This window comes from Solanum dulcamara, chromosome 6 (genome assembly GCF_947179165.1).
Source record: "Solanum dulcamara chromosome 6, daSolDulc1.2, whole genome shotgun sequence".
In the NCBI taxonomy this organism is placed as follows: Eukaryota; Viridiplantae; Streptophyta; class Magnoliopsida; order Solanales; family Solanaceae; genus Solanum; species Solanum dulcamara.
The window spans coordinates 167501-185611 of NC_077242.1; the positions used below are offsets into that span (position 1 = coordinate 167501).

The 18111-nt window shown below is 34.5% G+C and overlaps 3 protein-coding genes and 1 non-coding gene across 4 annotated transcripts; 2 read left to right on the plus strand and 2 right to left on the minus strand.

Moving 5' to 3' along the window:
* Positions 1 to 804: 804 nt before the first annotated feature.
* On the plus strand, positions 805 to 2025 carry LOC129891901 (NDR1/HIN1-like protein 6). The gene has a single exon (XM_055967378.1). It carries the CDS (start codon positions 1006 to 1008, stop codon positions 1810 to 1812), a length of 807 nt encoding a protein of 268 aa, XP_055823353.1. The 5' UTR covers positions 805 to 1005; the 3' UTR covers positions 1813 to 2025.
* A 672-nt stretch (positions 2026 to 2697) lies between these two features.
* LOC129893634 (U6 spliceosomal RNA) lies at positions 2698 to 2800 on the plus strand. Its single transcript, XR_008767527.1, has one exon. It is a non-coding gene; the product is annotated as a U6 spliceosomal RNA (small nuclear RNA).
* Positions 2801 to 3780: 980 nt separating this feature from the next.
* Positions 3781 to 6803, minus strand: LOC129891899 (fructose-bisphosphate aldolase, cytoplasmic isozyme 1). The gene is made up of 4 exons (XM_055967377.1): positions 6698 to 6803; positions 5633 to 6013; positions 4521 to 4822; positions 3781 to 4358 (listed from the first exon to the last, which is right to left on the minus strand). The coding sequence occupies exons 1-4, from the start codon at positions 6723 to 6725 to the stop codon at positions 3996 to 3998; spliced, it is 1074 nt and encodes a 357-aa protein (XP_055823352.1). The 5' UTR covers positions 6726 to 6803; the 3' UTR covers positions 3781 to 3995.
* A 679-nt stretch (positions 6804 to 7482) lies between these two features.
* On the minus strand, positions 7483 to 16505 carry LOC129891898 (uridine kinase-like protein 3). Its single transcript, XM_055967376.1, has 15 exons — positions 16374 to 16505; positions 14227 to 14432; positions 13232 to 13323; positions 12635 to 12704; positions 12064 to 12182; positions 11606 to 11702; positions 10882 to 10961; positions 10193 to 10387; positions 9917 to 10000; positions 9748 to 9808; positions 9022 to 9082; positions 8385 to 8478; positions 8195 to 8267; positions 7965 to 8047; positions 7483 to 7836 (listed from the first exon to the last, which is right to left on the minus strand). The coding sequence occupies exons 2-15, from the start codon at positions 14372 to 14374 to the stop codon at positions 7687 to 7689; spliced, it is 1407 nt and encodes a 468-aa protein (XP_055823351.1). The 5' UTR covers positions 14375 to 14432; positions 16374 to 16505; the 3' UTR covers positions 7483 to 7686.
* Positions 16506 to 18111: the final 1606 nt, after the last annotated feature.

An 18111-nucleotide genomic window follows, 5' to 3' on the forward strand; every position in this document is an offset into this window, starting at 1 on the left:
AAAAAAGTAAGATACGGATAGGGTTACTATGAAAAAGTAGGGATGATAAAATAGAGTTATTAAATAATAAATAAAGAAAAAAATGAAAAGAAAATATTAAGGTAACGACGCGATCACACCAAATCATTCGTTACACAAAATGAGTCTTTTTGTTGTTACGTGACGATTGATTTACACGATACAATACAATGAAATATACAATAAGTAACAATCAAAACAAACATTGTATTTAAACTAATACTAGTAACAACCATCCAAACAAGGTGTTAGCAAATATTTGTGAATCTTTCAAAATACGATTTAAAAAAAGAAAACTTCTTCTCAACAATATTAGTTCAGCATATAAAAGTTTGTACGTTATTGCAATATTAGATAACCGTTTGTATTCTCTGTAAGATTGAACAGTATATAAGTAAATATTAGATCCAAATCTCACGTTGCCGGAAAGGATAACTTCCCAAAAGGCTATATTTCCACAACTTTAAAAATTGGAATAAAATCTTTAACAATGACCTAAAAAGGGGACATCAAGCTACTTTGAAGGTTCCAGCAAATGCAAGAAACAAACATTACATAATCTTTGGTGTGGCTAAATTATGATAGATAGAGTTATTCAATATATGTGTTGGTGGAACATAGCATAATAATCGAAGTGCACAAACAACGAACTGACCTAAAAATTATTGGAAAAAACAAAAGTTATAGAGCCCCCTGTGGTGGCCTGAGTGGGCCACTAGCTTTAGTGTTTTTCTGAATAAATACAGTGATTCAACTATGAAAAAAAGAAAAGCAAAACACAAACAATTCAAATCAAAACATCTATGTCCCAACTTTAGTTCCTACTGCCCAATACAACTTTATCAAATACTATTTTTAAAAACAAACAAAAGCTTCTTTCCCTTTTACTTTCCTTAATCCAATTCCAAACTCCATTATTAGTATTATTATCTTAATAAATAGATCCAATATTCATTTGTTCATCTTTCCCTTCATAATTCATTAGCCATGACTTCCTCAGAGAGCTTAAGTTTCTTTTCTCCTGAATATACTTCACCTAAGATGTTTCCTCGAACACCGTCACCACAACCACCAACACCAGCACCAACTCATAAACGTGGCGTTCCATCGCCTATGAGCCAAATCATGGCGTCAAAACAAGCCCTTAATCAACCTTTAACACCAGAAATGTCACTTGAAATCAAGAATAAACCAATAGTACAATATGTTGTGCCACGACAACGTAAACGGACCAATCCTGCAGTGTGGTGTGCTGCAATACTATGCATGATGTTCAGCTTACTACTAATATTATTTGGTATTGGAACACTAGTCATTTTCCTATCTATCAAACCAAGAAATCCAGTGTTTGATACATCTAATGCTAGCCTAAGTGTCATATACTTAGACTCACCTAAGTATATGAATGGTGACTTCACATTTATAGCAAATTTCACCAATCCAAACAAGAAACTTGATGTAAGATTTGAGGAGTTGCTCATTGAACTCTTTTTCTCAGATAGCCTAATAGCAACACAAGTTCTTCAACCATTCAGTCAGAGGCAACGTGAAACGCGACTAGTAAAAGTTCACATGATATCTAGCTTGGTTTATTTGCCACCAATTTCAGCTTTCAAGCTACAAAAGCAGGTACTTAGCAACAGAGTTGTGTATAATATCAGAGGAACTTTTAAGGTCAGAGTCAATATTGGGCTAATTCATTACTCTTATTGGTTACATGGGAGATGTCAATTAGAGATGACAAGTCCACCTACTGGTGCTCTTATTACACATAGTTGTAGAGCAAAGAGGTGAAAACAAGGGCGCAAGATTTTAACATCATAATTTTTTTTTATTTCATTTTTTCACCGAGCTTGGACCATGTCTCTAAAATGTTTTTTTTTAAAAAAAAAAAAGATGATTACTTTTGTATATTGCATACTTTAGTACAGCAATTTGATTTGATTTGATTTGATTTTCCATATTCCTTCTATTATGTCTCTAATAATAACGGTACAAAAATTGTTGTCTCTCAATTCCAAGCAAGTTGAGATCAGCTATATAAATTTTCATTTTTTAAAGCTCAAGATTGGAGAAAACTTAGTTGTTTAGCAATAGAAGTTTCCTACAGTATAGCTCAATAATTGAAAGGCAAAAGGCTTTGATCAATTTAGACAATTGTCTCTTTTTCTTTTCTTGTTTTGTTCTTTTCTTTAATTTGGCCACAGGAAACTTCCCACCCACCCACCCTGCTTTCCCAACCTCTCATAAGGGGTTTGTCAAGTTGGTAGTAGTGGTGTTCGAGTCACTGACTATTCCATCAAATAACTACGACCTCCTTCCAAGTCTATATTTCTCAAGTCATGCCATCCTCTGTGTTGGATAATCAAAAAATGCATTACTTTTTTGGAGGATGTGACACTAATCCGTCGACATTTTTAAAGAGTCCAAACAACATAGTATGAGACACTTTTATTGATACCTCTTTAGTAAATTGCTTTAAGATTGCTATATATTGGCAGCCAGCTAACTAATGGAGTATATTAAATCATCCCTGGTGGTTCAAAAGTAGCTGAGATAGCAAATTAGAATGTACAAGAAGCACCTAAGTAGATACACAAGTCACTTTTTCTTTACTCCTTTCTATTTCAATAATAAGTAGAAACAATTGCTCTATTCAAAATCTCTTGGACCTTGCTTGTCCATTTGGGGACATCTGATAAAATTGGAACGATACAGAGAAGATAAGCATAGCTCCTGTGCAAGGATGACACGCACAAATAGAGAAAATGGTCTTGGACCTTGACTCAAACAAGACATACAGGAGAAAGATCAGAGCAAATATATAGACATAAGTGATGCAGTCTGCAAAGCAGAAACTCTGCACTATCTAGAATGATCGATATTCAGAAGTGGAATAATCTCTAAAAGCAAATTTAAAACGTTGTTCTAACTGAAATTGGATGACAAAAGCACATCGCATAAGCCCTTGATAGTTACTACTATATATGCCTTATATAAGCAGATACACTAGTACAAATGGCAACAAAGAATATGTGATCAAAATTTCCTATGGGACTTCCACAAGTATTATGGACAACGCGGAGCAAATATGCAAAAGAGATGAAGATCTTTAGCAATACCAACAACGTTAAACGAATCTCCAACCATTGGAAAATGGTAGATCAATACGCCAAGCTCAACATCTATACATCTGAATTTACTACCTACATCAGGCAGAGGCTAGGCCAGCAACTACTATAATGTGTAAAGATTTCACTGGATTCCAAAAGGAAAAAGAAAAGGATTCAAGAATGAAAAAACAGACTTCCTTCAAGGCCTATAATTCACCTTCTAATGATTGATCTCAGATGGTGCCACAAATTGACAATGCATGTAGACTATCATGTACATCTTGCAATAATCATAAAGTTGTACCACTTGCTAAAGCTCTTACCTTCAAACTCATCTGAAACAAGTTTCACATTAAAGCTTGTCTTAGCCTTTTTTTCTTATGGCAGTCTAAATCTTTCCTATCGATCAGGAAAGCCTATAGTCGAACGAGGAAACTTTCTGTTTGCTTACCATTGCAATATCAGAAACCACAGAAAAGAAACCGAGGTTTTTTAATTCCGCTGGTGAGATACACACGAAATACATACTTGCCGGACCATCGAGGAACTGATAGGATTAAAGGATTCTCATATATTCACTATGAAGTTCAATAACAAAAGTGTATCAAGAAAACATGTACTAACAACTATATAACCACAACAAAGAATGTAAGAGAGTGAAATATGGGATATATATAGCTTTTTTTTCTTTTTTTTCTTGGTTAAGTGAATGTAAACTTTGAACAACAATTTACAAGAGTGACTTATCCAAAGATATCTGAAATTAAAAAGACTCAATTTTTAACACAAAGAAGTTGTTAAAATCAACACATAAGACAATAGTATATAACCTGTTATCATCAACTCCCAACTTTTTGGCCCCCTCTAATATTTGTAACCAGAAACAAACAGACTCTCAGAAGCAGCACCACTTGCACTTCCACCAGTATACTTTCCAAGTGTTGCATCAGAATTAGCCTTGCACCTTGTTAAAAATGCTTCTTGAGCTTTGCCAACATTTTCTTTTTTTCCACCCCAAGTCTTGAGGGTACTTTGCTGAAGAGCTCTACCAAATGAAAACGACAGTGTCCATGGTTTAATCACTTCCAATTTGTTCATTGCATTTAAGTTCACTGTTGCCTCTTCCTCACTCTGTCCTCCTGATAAGAACACTATTCCTGGCACTGCTGGTGGCACAGTACGGCGCAGCGCTGTGACTGTGTACTCTGCTATTACTTCTGCTGCAACCTAAGATAATGAATGAGGATGGGTGTCAGATGTGCGGGTTGGACTAAATCATCGCATCAAAATGTACTGAATCAATAATGGATCAGGTTAAAAGTACACTGAAAGTATAAAAATCTTTTACGGTCTCCGTGTATATAACTTAAGTTCTTATAAATTACTTACCTTTGGGCTATCAGAGCCAGGGGTGACCATGTTGGGCTTCAAAAGTGTTCCTTCAAGAAGAACATGGTGATCATTGAGTGCCTTATAAACAGCAGCAAGAACAGTTTCAGTAGCAGCTGCACATTTCTTGATATCATGATTTCCATCAGTCAGAATTTCTGGCTCCACAATTGGCACAAGTCCATTTTCTTGGCAAATTATTGCATAACGAGCTAGGCCCTGAGCATTTTGCTGAATGGACAATTCGGAAGGCTCAGTAGGCCCAATTTTCAAGACAGCTCTCCACTTGGCAAAACGAGCACCTTGTCGAGACATAATATAATTAAATAAATAAAAGTCTTCTCTCTCTAATAGCTTACAATATTAGATAAAATGATCACACAATTCAATGTGACATCTGAACGTGCAAGAATAACAGAATAACTAGTTACTAGATAAAATCCCACACGATTTGTCATGTATAACGTGTGTGTCTACTTATTCAATTTAATGATTGTTTAAGTGTCTACTTGTGCACGCCAAAGTTGGAGGGCATAGATGTCAGTTGAGGCCATATTAAAGGGCGCGTTTGTGTATCTTTAATATATACCTCAATCTATGTGCGATTACTAATACCGGTATAAAACAACAAATTAATCAATCATCTTCTCCGAAGCTTTTCTCCGAATCTTTAAGGAAAAACAAGGTTAAAATTTAAAATAGAAGTTCATCCCAATCTATCCAGTTTAAATCAAACACATATTTTTATATTATATATCTCGTATATCCCATTTTTAGTCCAGTAAACCAAACATCCAATAATCTCTCAATAATTCCGTCATTATTTAAGCATGCATCATAATCCCGAGATGAGTTTTCCCAGCCAAACGACATCCCTTAATAGTTTGACTCATAAAAAAAGAATAATTAATCTAAATAGACGTCGTATATATAATATATGCATAATATACGTATAATTTATGTATATCGGCTCTGAAAAGTAAACAGTAAATCCTGCTAGCTATTTGTGTAAAGATCCCAATCGCGTGCTAATGAGGGAGTGTGTTGAAATATAGCATCACAAAGTAAGGTATCACATAATTTAAATGAGATGATCACACAATTCAACACACCTGCTTTGTAGTACTGCGCGCAACGTGCACTCAAAGAGTCGAACCCTTGAGTTGTGGTCTCGGCATTGGTCCCGGCCAATTCGACAGTACCCTTGTCCACCTTGATCCCAGGGACAACATTGTTTTCTTGAAGAAGTTGAACAAATGGCTTTCCATCAGAAGTATTTTGGTAAAGTGTTTCTTCAAAGAGAATAACACCAGAGAGGTAAGTAAGAGCATTTGGTGAAGTGAAAAGGAGTTCACGAAGTGCTTGACGATTTGGTTCAATATTCTCAACATTAATACTTGATAAACGTTTTCCAATAGTGCCAGTACTTTCATCTGCTGCCAAAATTCCTTTGCCTGGTGTTGCTATGTACTTGGCATTCTTTATGAGTTCCTCTACATAATTAAAATGTATGAGAGCAACTATGGTTAGAAATTGTAAAATAGCACACAGAAATAATATTCGCGATGATTAATATACGCATACACAAAAAGAAATAAGGATGCTTAAGATTTTCTAAAATAATATCATTGTACTAATTCTACTACAGTGTGGAAGCTGATTCTAAGTAATCGTTTGTTGTTTATTGGATTCCTGAGAAACTACTTTGTCAATTAAGATTGGAGAATTGATGTGATTCTACTTGAATATATAGTACATGAATTGTTGAAACAAAAATATAGATGTTAGATTTTAGGTACTATGCTAACCAAATTTTGATGAACATTCCAATCTCCTTAATGTATAATGTAATAGAAAACGAAAAGTACATTATATTATACGTACCTTCAAACTGTATGGCTTTGCATGCTAGCTAGCCAGCTCTAATATACATACATATTTGCTAGGCTAGCCAAATGTTCTCTCTCTTATATATACTCCACTCCAACCAGTTTAATTTGTTTGTCTGTTTTAATTTAGCATGAAATTTATGAAAATAATGAAGACTTTTGAATCTTGTAATCTTAAACAAAAGAATATATGTAGTAAACAGGCTAAAAATGAAAGTAAGATAAATAAATTTTGAAACAGATGGAGTACTGCAATGCATGGGGAAAAAGTAAGAGAGAGAAGTTTACCAGCATATTTTCCCACAAAGGCAGACATGGTTGTGCTAAAAGGATAATGCAAGCAGCCAAGTGAAAACGGACGAGAACTCAAAAAGCTAGAAACCCAATCTATATAGTAAGATGACTTGTAGGGGATATTCCTAATATGATCCAATTCTAGATACGTGTCAACAGATTAGCCCAACAAAGATTATCGTCCTCTTTTATATTATTAAAAATGAGTGAACAACATATCTCACTGCCAATTGCCAAACGTCCCCTTTCTATTCTTCTCCCCTTCTATCCTTATTGTGTGAGGCAAATTCTTTTGCTGCCTCATCTCTAACATTTTGTTTCTTTCTCACATTAAGATATACAGCCCAAAAAACAAACACTCACCTTTATCTGTGAATGGCTCTCGAAAGGCTCAAATGTAAGAAGTTTATTTACATTTGAATCTCAATTAAATTCGAATTCACACCGAAAAGCGATACAATTTCGCTTAGTTCTTATTTTTGTTACACAAGGAAATATGATGTCTCGCACTGTTTGTTTGTGGGAGATTCAAGCAGTCAATATAATGGAATTTGTATACACTCGAGATTCAAGCAAGTTCCACCTTGAGTGAAAGTGCTCCCGATTAAAAAACAATTATATTTCCAGACTCAAACCTGGAATACGAGACTTTAATCAATTATATTTCCAGACTCAAACCTGAAATACGAGACCTCTGATTAAAGATGAAAAAATACTACCACTCATCATTATTGTTATTGTAAATTACATATATGTATAGTTTAAATGACCTGATAGTGTAGAGTGCAAAAAGAAATCACGTTTATAAGGCTTGTATACTCTCAAAAATGCTTCAAAATGTCCAGTTATCCGTTACATAAGTGTTTTCATCATGCTCATCTTACTCTTTTTCTTTTAGAAGATCGCTAAAAAAATTGAATTATAATCAAACGTTACATCTCTCATATGTGATTGCGGGGTATGGAGGGGCCACAACTCTTCGTTCAGTCTTCGTCTGTGCCAAAATATCGATCACCAAACTCACCCATCCCAGGAATAACACGATAATCGTCATTCAGACCAATTTCTATCTCAGATGTCACAATCTTAATTCTTGGAAATCTCTTACACACCACATGTACTCCTTGAGGTGCCTAGTTTTAAAATAAAAAACAGTTATTATTCGAGAACTCCGTTGCAAATTGAACACCACAAGTAATAGTTGCAGAAAGTTGGCTTAGAAGAAATGCAAAGCCTGTACTGGATAATTCAGTGAACTTACAGAAATGAGATTGAGGAATAAAATGTTAGACTCTGGGACACCCTTCTTCAGCAGTAACGAAATAGCTTGAACAGCTGAATTCCCTGTGTATAGACAAGTAATAAGCTTTGGTCACATAAACTTTTCTTAAGAAATTATCGTAAAATCTTGATGATGTAGTTCATCCACGTCTAGTGAGGATGAAGCTCGTGCTAAGTTATCTGATATCCAGGGCATTCTTAAAAACTAACCTGTGCCGAGGATGGGATCCAACAGCAGGACATGCCTTTCTGCAATATCTAGTGGTAGTTTCTCATAGATCAGCTGCATCATTTATTAACAAAATGCATTAAAAATAAAAATAAAGAGCGCAAAAGGCAATATAATAACTCAGGAGGGCAAAACTTTTAACGACTCGGGTGGACCCTGCAGATTGCTGACCTGCTGACCATTGTCACCCTCTCGATGGATCAGGATTTTGCCAATCTTGATACCTTTACAACATGCTCGCAAGGCATTCTCCATGCTCTCTCCACTGTGCATAATTAGAAAAATTTTATGGTTAACAAACAGAATACAGCAATTCGATCACTTTGGTGAAGGCAGAAAAGACAAAGAAACAAACATTTGTTAATTCGATTCTCTACAAAAACACCGGATGATGATTAGGCGATTGTCCTGCCATGTAACAAGTATTTCCTAAAAAATGCAAATGATGTTTCTCCATGTTGAATATGCTTCTGAGATAAGAGACTCTCATTTGTTATCTTCAGTTTCAATCACTAACATGATGCTCCATGTGACAGCTTTAAACAAATACATCGGAGCCTCACACATGCACAGACCATTGCATAATAGAATAAGTGAATAACATAGGCATTGAGGACATGGTCAACCATACAATCAATCACTCAATGCTAATGACTTTTACCAAACTACATGCACCAACATATATACAATAATACATGCATACATACACCATTACAAAGATCGGAAAGTCCTTGAATCCTCTGAAGCAATTATTACTACCATACAAGAAAAGTACAGGAAATGCCAATAACAAATTACAAACTCTTACCTTCTAATTACTGAAACACCACATAACCTCTTACAAAAATCAACGCCGCTGTAAACAGATCCTGAACTCACCAGAAATATATCTCATTAAGAATTAATTTCTGCTCATTGAAGCAGTTCCCACTCAACTGGGTATATAGAAAAAGATAAAAAGTCCACGAAGAAACAAAAGTTGCATAAAACCCACTCCTAGAAAAACCAGACAATATGACTTTAGTATAAAATGCTGAAAGCATGATTCAAGTATTGAAATTGACCAAAATGAAGTACAGCAACTAACAAATTACCAAGAGCTGACACAACTAAAAGGAGGAAAACATGTAGCGTGTTTTTTTCTAATGGTCAGTAATGTTTTATGATGCCTCACATACACAATCCAACAACACTACTAACTCAAACTGTAAAGGAAAATATCTTTCGGCGAAAGTAATGTCTTCAACTATGACGCTACAGGAAGTTTAAAGTTGATACTGGAAGCAATACAATCTGGTAATATCCCAATAATACAGTTACAATTCAGCCATTTTCTTGGTATCTGTCTACTTCAGAAACCATGGCCAAGTATCATAATTGTATCCACTCTCTCATCTATCCTAAGAAGATCACCATTAAGCCTGATTTTTGGACCTAATGTCAATAACCTTACAATATAAACTGAAGTAATCAAAGACGCTCTGAATAAGATTTCTAAATACAAGGGCATGAATTAATTGCAGTTGCAGCTTACCAGTCGGAGTCAACACCTGCTTTTCGGTAAATGGAAGATGTCCTAAACCATGTTCAACAACCTGGTTCAAGCGAAGATGAATCTAGTTGATGAGCTAAAAAATGATTCATTTTCCCTGACTGGTTGAAAAAGATGGAATAACCAGTAAAGCAATCAACAACGTACTTACCAATCGAATCAATCTATCAGCATAAAATACAAAGTCGTGTTTAGTCGTATGAGCATCCCGTATAAGTGTATGCATGCCACGTATCTGAGTGAAATTAATACCAATCTTTAGGAGCACATGGGAGATGGATCTTGAACAAAGTAAGGCAATTTCAAGAAAAACAGAGAAACAGTAAAAAGGGACGAGTAATATCTTACATTTCGAAGTCTTTTTTTCAATCTCAAAAAAAAAAATCATTCTCAAAAATATCTTACATTTCGAAGATAAAAATGGTACCTGGAAAGTTGATTGAATGACATATAAGTTAGGATATATTTTACAGAGATCATGTTGACCAAGTTTTGTCCGAATATGTTGCACAATCAAATCGATAGCAACATGATTATCTCCACCTCGGGGAATGATAACGTCAGCATACTTCTTTGTAGGAAGAATGAAGTCATCAAAAGCAGCTTTCACAAACTTAGAGTACTGCATCAAAGATTAAATCAAATTATTCATGAAAACCAAAGACTTTGGTATAAAAATTATATGCTAAATTTCATGAGACATTCAACTTCAAAAATGCAATTAGAAACTTAATAGAGTTTGAACGGACAGTTTTGAAAAGGCAATTAAGTTAAGATGGAAGTTGAATAGTCAGTTTAAGAACAAATGGTTTTTATTGAGCTTATTAGCAAAAAGGCAATTTTAGAAACTTATAATGGAAGCTTCACAGACATGAACTGAGGAAGGAAGCAGGGAAAAAGAAACTTAGAGCATCTTTGAATTGGCATTTTTTAGGTGCTTTTAAGCCAAAATAGCCCAAATTTCTAACTCTTAGTCATCAAGTCACTGATCATCGTCATAAACAAAATACAATTTGATGGAAGAGTAAGAAACTCAAGAAATGCTTCATTAAATATCTGTCAAATTTGGGTGAAAGGTTCCCATTTTTTTCAAATAAGCCTGAAAGTTTTCCTAACCTGATCAAGCACCATACCAATATCTCTTCCCTTTTCAGCTGTGTCACGTCTAATTCTCCTTGCGAGACGTACATCAGCATCTGCACTGAAAAATTAAGATGATGAAACCACACAAGTAGAAGACCCAACCTAAACCACTGCCCAGTAGACACAGAAGGATACAACATGCTAGTGTATCTAGAACTAAAGTAGGACATCAATTTTAAGGAGAGCTGAAATCAACAGTTGTAGGGAACAGATATTTTTTAAAAAATACAACAAAAACCAAAATATTTCAGAAGTTTGAGTGGAAGCACTCCCTAAATGAGTTGGAGTGAATTTTCGGTTGAGTCTTTCAAGATATCTGTTTTGATGAAGACCTTGCGCCACTCTTACATGGGAGGGATATTCATGCAGTACAACAGTGTTCAAATCTATGGAAAGTCATTTTTTAAGAAATCATATTAGTTTTTAAGGCCAACAAAAAGGCTAGCTCCATATTATTATATTTGTTCTTTAATATTTGGTTTCAGTTTATTAGAGGGAAACTATTGAATCTTTTCAATCAATAGAGGAGAAACCTTAGAAGGAAAATTATCCAAGTAGAAAGAATACTATATGAAATGACTACTGGGAAACTATGCTGATTGTTTCTCTTGTACATCATGGTCACATGTCAATGTGAAGGCACAACTCATGCCACAACAACAATAAAGAAACATCAAAAGAAAGGAGATGAAAGAACCTGTATCAACAAATATCTTCATATTCATCAGATCTCGGACACGTGGATCATGAAAGATGAGTATGCCCTCCAAGATTATAACATCTGAAGGATTGACCTACCAAGTAATTTAAATAGAGGTGGTGAATTGGCACTAATAGAGAATTCTGAACAAAGAAAGCTTACAACTCCAGATGCAGGCAATTGCTTGTGTAATTGCTTGTGTCTCCACTTATATATCCGGCTGTCTATCAAGAAAAGTATGTGTTTTCTGTGTCATCGGAATCCAACCTCTCTTTCTTCCTTTTAAATAGTTTAAGATAGGGTATTCAATTGGAAGAAAGAAATTGTGCAAATAGACGAGGGAGTTTAAAAGTTGACTAGGATATGTGTGGAACATAAATTGATGTATTCTTTAGATAGTTGGATGACGTATGCAATAAAATGAAACAAAATAAAATCATGCTATGAATATTTACCCTTCGAAGAGGGAACACGTCATTTTTGTAACTCTTAAAATCATATTTTGGAATATCTACTGCTTGCCCATGCTTCAATTTCTCCACCACGCGCAACAATTTTTCGGTGTCAAATGCATCTGAACAATAAGAGAAAGAAGCATGAAACATACACCAGACATTATCTTGTAACATGTATCTGATATTTAATAATTCAAAGAGTGACACATAAGTATTACTATTTCAAAGAGTTTACACATGTATGAACAGTATAAATCAAAATTCAATCACCAGAAATTATCATCGTTAATTAAAGAAGGATTTCAAATAAAATTGAGGACAGTTACGAGTCACAGGTCTCGAACACATAAACAAACTTCTTCAAAGTTGCAACAATTCCAGTACAAGAGAGTCCAATTTCGATTTATAAATACTTTATTGGAAATGCAAGAATGATTTTGGGAAGGAAAAAACGACACATATAGACTATAGTGATGCTCTTTCCTATAAGTAATATCATATTCTATCTGGGAAATTAAACCATAAACAAGTGAGAATGAATTTAACTCGAATCAAAATGGACTAGACTAACCAGGATGGTCAAAGTTGTACTCATGAACTTTTGTCAGTTCTTCAGGAGTCAAAGTAAGATAAAAAGAATCCTGCAAATTCAAACCCGGGTTAGATAATCAGAGAATGAATTTGTGCAAAGTAAAATATAGAAATGAAGCATTTACGACTTGTTAATATCATTCTGAATCCTCTTAAGCCGTATTTTTTCCCACAGCTTCTGTTAGGAACATCTCACATGAAGACCAATAAAATCAGTAATTCAACCAAAAAGTTCTTATTGATCTTTCAAGATAGAAGCTAAATGAAATATAAGTTTAACTTATAAGTTTAAATTTATCAAAAATTGAAGGGGAAAATGTAGGAAAACACCTGGAGACAATTGAGATATAGAAGACCAATCATCTTATCAAGAAGAAACACGAAAAGAGGAGTTATAATAACATAGTAAATAGTTATAGATTCAATAAGAAGAGATAAGAGAACGAAGGCAGTGCTAAAAAAGCTGTATGGAGGAGATCATGATACTATCTGTTCATACTAAGGATGATTTAGCTGTAAGCTTAAAATTGCTCATCAAAATAAAGAAAAGACTTTTTTCCAGTCTGAAGAAACCCACCTGGTTAACTAGTACGACTCGCTGATCACGAAGCTGCTCAATAATTAAATCACAAACTGTTGTCTTTCCAGATGCAGCACCTCCAGCAACGCCTGCAGGTGAAACATATTTTATGAGCATGATTAAGAAAATGTGTACCAAGGAAAAGAAATACAATTAGCATTTACAGCCTGGAATCTGATGGAAAAAAATTAATTCATCAAAAGATTAAGTTGAAAAATTGTTTGCAGTTTTATGATTCAACTGAAAACCAAGATAACCAATTTTCATAACAACCCATATTCCTGACACACTTCCTGAGAAGGAAAATCATTAACTGCTCTATTGACCAACAATGTGCATACTAAAACAATTGAACCAACTCCATTGACATATTCTGAACAGCAGGCAAAAAGAAGGAATGAGCGCAAAATACATATTGAGAATTTTCTTTGCACATACCCAGCATCATCAATTTTGGTGTTAACTTCATGTGAGAAATCAGCCAAAATCCAATGTCAAAGAAAGACTTTCACAAAGTTCTAAACCAAACCAGATAGCCAACTAAATCACTTATAAGCAGGCAAAATGGCTGCCTGGATTTCAACGCCACTCAAGATTGTGGCCCTTTTTCATCCCGACATTATATGCATCCATGAATAGCTCTACCATATTTTTAACATTCATATTGAAGTGAACACGATCTTATGATGTACACATGATGAAAGCTTGAATAACTATAGTGAGTTTCTTAAGCTAACATATCCTTTGCGCTGGGAATCATCAAAAATGAACATCATAAAGAAACATTAAAATAGCGGGGGAGAACAACAATTGAGAGGTTATTGAGATAAATAGTCCTTTTTTCAATTTTTGCAATTGCAAAAGTGAATTGACAATGCTAATGACCCTTATAAAAAAACAACGCTCAGGTGACAGCAAGAGAGATACCCGTGTATACTTTTTTTAAAAAAAAAAAAAAAAAAAAATATATATATATATATATATATACATACCAATGATGAATGGTTGCTTATGAAAACTATCATCTATAGAGGTTGTTGGTTGCTCAATTTCTTGAGTACGTGGCTGCTCCATATGGAATCCAGAATAATGAACTCCTGATGACGCTTCTATCAAATCATCAACTGCATTTGAACCCATCTGTTGGTTTTAAGCTCTGCGTTTAAGTTACCAACAATCAGTGATGGACTACACGCATCTACAAAAGATAAATACCAATATCATAAAACTGGAATCCACATGGTTAGTAATATACTCATATCAGGTTTATTTCTTCTTAGTTTCCAAATTTAAAGCATGATTGAAATGGTGAGCAAGCCTGAGCAGTGTCCTGGGCTCCTGGCTTATTGCCTAGGCATTTTGAGTAAGACTATCACATCTTCATAAAGCTAACTCATCAGAACAGTGTTTGCTCTATGTAAAAATTCATTTAGTTTTTAGAAGTTATATTCTCTTGATACCTACAGCACATGCTGCAACTACACTTATGCTTCTATGACACAAATATGTCTGAATCATACATTTATGTGTACAAGAGGGAAGCTAAGAATCATGGAGATAAAAGTTTACCAGACACATTAAACATCTAGGCTTTATAATGGGTTGGCTCATCTTGGTGCCGAGGCAAACACCTTCAAAAGTTATGGCTGAAGCATTAAAAAGGAATTGGTTTATGTCTGCGAGAAAGCTAATTCTGCAGAAGAATCCACTCATATCGGCTTAACGTGGTATCTTGTGAGACCGACTCAGTTGAATATCAAGAAACTGAAGTTCATCGTTCATGATTCCTTGATATTTAAGTATGCATAAGTAAGACAATGTGCATAGGAAAATGATCAAGTTTGCAATGGAGGAGCTAGGAATTATTTGTTGTTGTTGACAAGGGAACCCGCAGCCACTACCCTTCGGATGCGCACAGGGTAAACCTTGTTTCGGTGTAATAGCTCGCAAACCACACAAGAGAGGTAAAATGCATCAGGCAAGCCCCGTACAACGAGCTTGACCGAGAAAGCATGCAGGGGGTTCTAACTTGAGACCCTCCATTTGGGAGATCACTTGCTCAACCAACTCAGCTACCCTTGTGGGATGGGGCTAGGAATTTATATAAGGATATTTGAAAAGATTATAGAATGCCATAGTTGATATTCTAACTAGGAACTTGTTGTGTAACTCTTCCCACAAGTTAACCACCCATACAAGTATCGAGTAACTCTTCCCACCAAAGCTTAGGCAAATGTGAAGATATGACCTAATAGTTTTTGTCTCCGCTAAGATTTAAACCTAAGACCTCGTGGTTCTCTACCCAATTCGCAGACCACTAGACTACACCCTTGAGTGCAAGGTGATTCAACAATTTATATGTAACTAAAAAGTTTTATTTCACACAGTATAATCTTTCAACGAAGAGGGTTCGATTTGAACCCCTTCCCTCTTACTAGCTCCGCCCCCTGTGAGTTCGGCTCTTCATTGGCGGAACCGAAACTTAAATTGCATAATGCACATGCCCAAATAGAGAATTATATAATGTCGCCAGCCACAGTTCACTTTCTTTTCTTCAACTCCAACCTCTAAGCCAGCAGATTCAAGCACTACATCAAGATGCAGCAACCTCCTCGTACATACAATATGGAATGCGATCTGCGCTACTTCGTTTGAGTAATTACCCCATAGCATCTAATTCATAGATCTTACAGAGTCTAGATGGTATCAAGTTAGCACAACCACCGCTTCTAGTACATCTCCTAGTAAATTAATAATCTATCTCTCGCCTAAAAATAAATATATGTAACATTGCTGCGTCCTACTTCAAACTCGTAAAACATCACACTGTAATTTAGTGCACCGTCATCCTCAGCTCACACATCAACGATCCTCCTCCATAACCAAACATCCCTGAGCTACCGTCACATTCATAAATAAAATTCAACAGAAAATCTACAAACAATCAATAAATACGGATTCTACAACATTAGCAACCAACATAAAATCAACATACGTTTCATAGATCATAAAACAAACTTCTAGATTCAAAATTGAGCTGAAAAATTAACATAAACAGCTCGTAACAACTCAGCGGCAAGATGAAAAAGCTTAAATTATTAACATATATAAGAAGATTGATGAAATTTTTTTTAGATACCTTGAAGTTTGTTTGTTTGTTTGTTCTAAATTTGGGGAAGATTTATTTGAGATTTGAGATCAGTAGAAGAGCGATACAATGAACAGTAGTGTGTATTTATGAGTAGTGTATATAATTTGTAGGCTACGTTCCGGACATGATGAATTTATATAGAGGAGCGGAAAGAGGTGATTTCTTATGTATTTAAGACTATGGGCTTCATATTTTGGTGAAATTACAGATACGCCCCCTGGACTTTTTCCTTCTCAATTTTGTGTGTTAGTAACGCTTTTGGTAGGTAGGCACTCAGCATACTTAGTGAGATATGATTAGAAACGAAGTTATAAGGGGTAACGTAAAAATGACTTTTATAATAATAAGATGAAGAAAATAAGATTGAGATAATTTTAGCATATAAAAAAAAGGTGCGTGGATGTGTCAATGAGAAGGTGGAAGAGGTTGGTTGTATTAGAGAGAGGTAGAGATAAGTTGAAGAAAAACTTGGGGGAAGTGATTAGACAGAATATGGTACAAATTCAATTTATTAAGAATATAATCCTAGATAGAAATTAAGGTGTAGACGTTGAGGATTAGGCTAGAAAATTAGTAGGTAGTTGAGTGTTTTCACGCTTTATTTCTTTTTATTCTATGTATACTACTATTTGTTGCTTCATTTCATATGTATTTTGCTATTTTGTTGTCATATTTTCTTACCACCAAGCATGCTTCAATTTTATTCTTCTTTTTTATCAAACTGAAGGTATATTAAAAACAATCATGATATTTTTAAAAAGATTGATTGATCCCTCACTTTAGCACGTATATTTTATCTTCTATCAAACTTGATATGACTTACTCACTAAAACGTATCGATGGTCTCATTAGTCATTACTCTATTATCTAATAATCAAGCATACCAAATATGATGGAAAATAAATTTTACTCATATAAAGTGAACTCAAAATTTATGTGATGACAAAAACTAACCAAAGAAATTAGAATTAATCCCATTTTTTGTCCTTTTCCTTTTGTAGATTTAATATACTTTTAAAATAATTTATATATAACATATATATATTTCACATTAAAATAAAAATATTTATAATTAATTATAAACTGAAGGACCAAAGATGTTATTATCTTTTTTTTCTCAAAAAAAATAAATTTGAATTATAGTAGTAAATGTGAAGTGAAAGGTGAGTTAAAACTTAAACGATGTAGGTTACACGTTGGCACTGAATGGGATGTGGGGCCCAATTCCCGCGATGTCGACTCTGGACCAAAGTCTAACGGGCATGTCCAATCGGGCCCTTTATTTTATTCTTTTAAATATAAAATTTTCTATTTTTTCAGACGTATCAACTTTTAACCTAATTCTCCATTTTACCTTTTAAAAAAGATTTTTTTTACTCCTTTTTTTTTTAATATTATATTATTATTTTATTTTTATTTTCTTATTTCATAATATAATCCTTTCTTTCTTTTTTTTTTCTCTAAGTAATCATCCTATATAATTTTTATGTAATATAAATGTTATCTGTGTCGCTATCGTTATTTACGTTATTCGTTATTTGCTTTTCCATATCGCTTTGAAGTTCTTAGCCTTTTCTAGACCTTTTTTTATGCTTCTTTTGAGCTGAGGGTCTCTCGAAAACAGTCGTCCTACCTTGGTAGGAGTAAAGTCTCCGTACATTTTACCCTCCCTAGACCCCATGTTGTGGGATTTTACTGAGTTGTTGTTGTTGTTGTATAAATTTTA

What these genes read in the sequence shown, in the direction of transcription:
- LOC129891901 (XM_055967378.1), top strand. Translation starts at nt 1,006, where the DNA reads ATGACTTCCTCAGAGAGCTTAAGTTTCTTTTCTCCTGAATATACTTCA.
- LOC129891899 (XM_055967377.1), bottom strand. Translation starts at nt 6,725, where the DNA reads ATGTCTGCCTTTGTGGGAAAATATGCTG. An exon ending in CTTTGTGGGAAAATATGCTG is followed by an intron (nt 6,014 to 6,697) that starts GTAAACTTCTCT and finishes TTAATTATGTAG; the next exon opens with AGGAACTCATAAAGAATGCC. An exon ending in CTGGCTCTGATAGCCCAAAG is followed by an intron (nt 4,359 to 4,520) that starts GTAAGTAATTTA and finishes TCATTATCTTAG; the next exon opens with GTTGCAGCAGAAGTAATAGC.
- LOC129891898 (XM_055967376.1), bottom strand. Translation starts at nt 14,374, where the DNA reads ATGGGTTCAAATGCAGTTGATGATTTGATAGAAGCGTCATCAGGAGTT. An exon ending in CTGATAGATTGATTCGATTG is followed by an intron (nt 9,809 to 9,916) that starts GTAAGTACGTTG and finishes CGCTTGAACCAG; the next exon opens with GTTGTTGAACATGGTTTAGG. An exon ending in GCAGGTGTTGACTCCGACTG is followed by an intron (nt 9,083 to 9,747) that starts GTAAGCTGCAAC and finishes TGGTGAGTTCAG; the next exon opens with GATCTGTTTACAGCGGCGTT.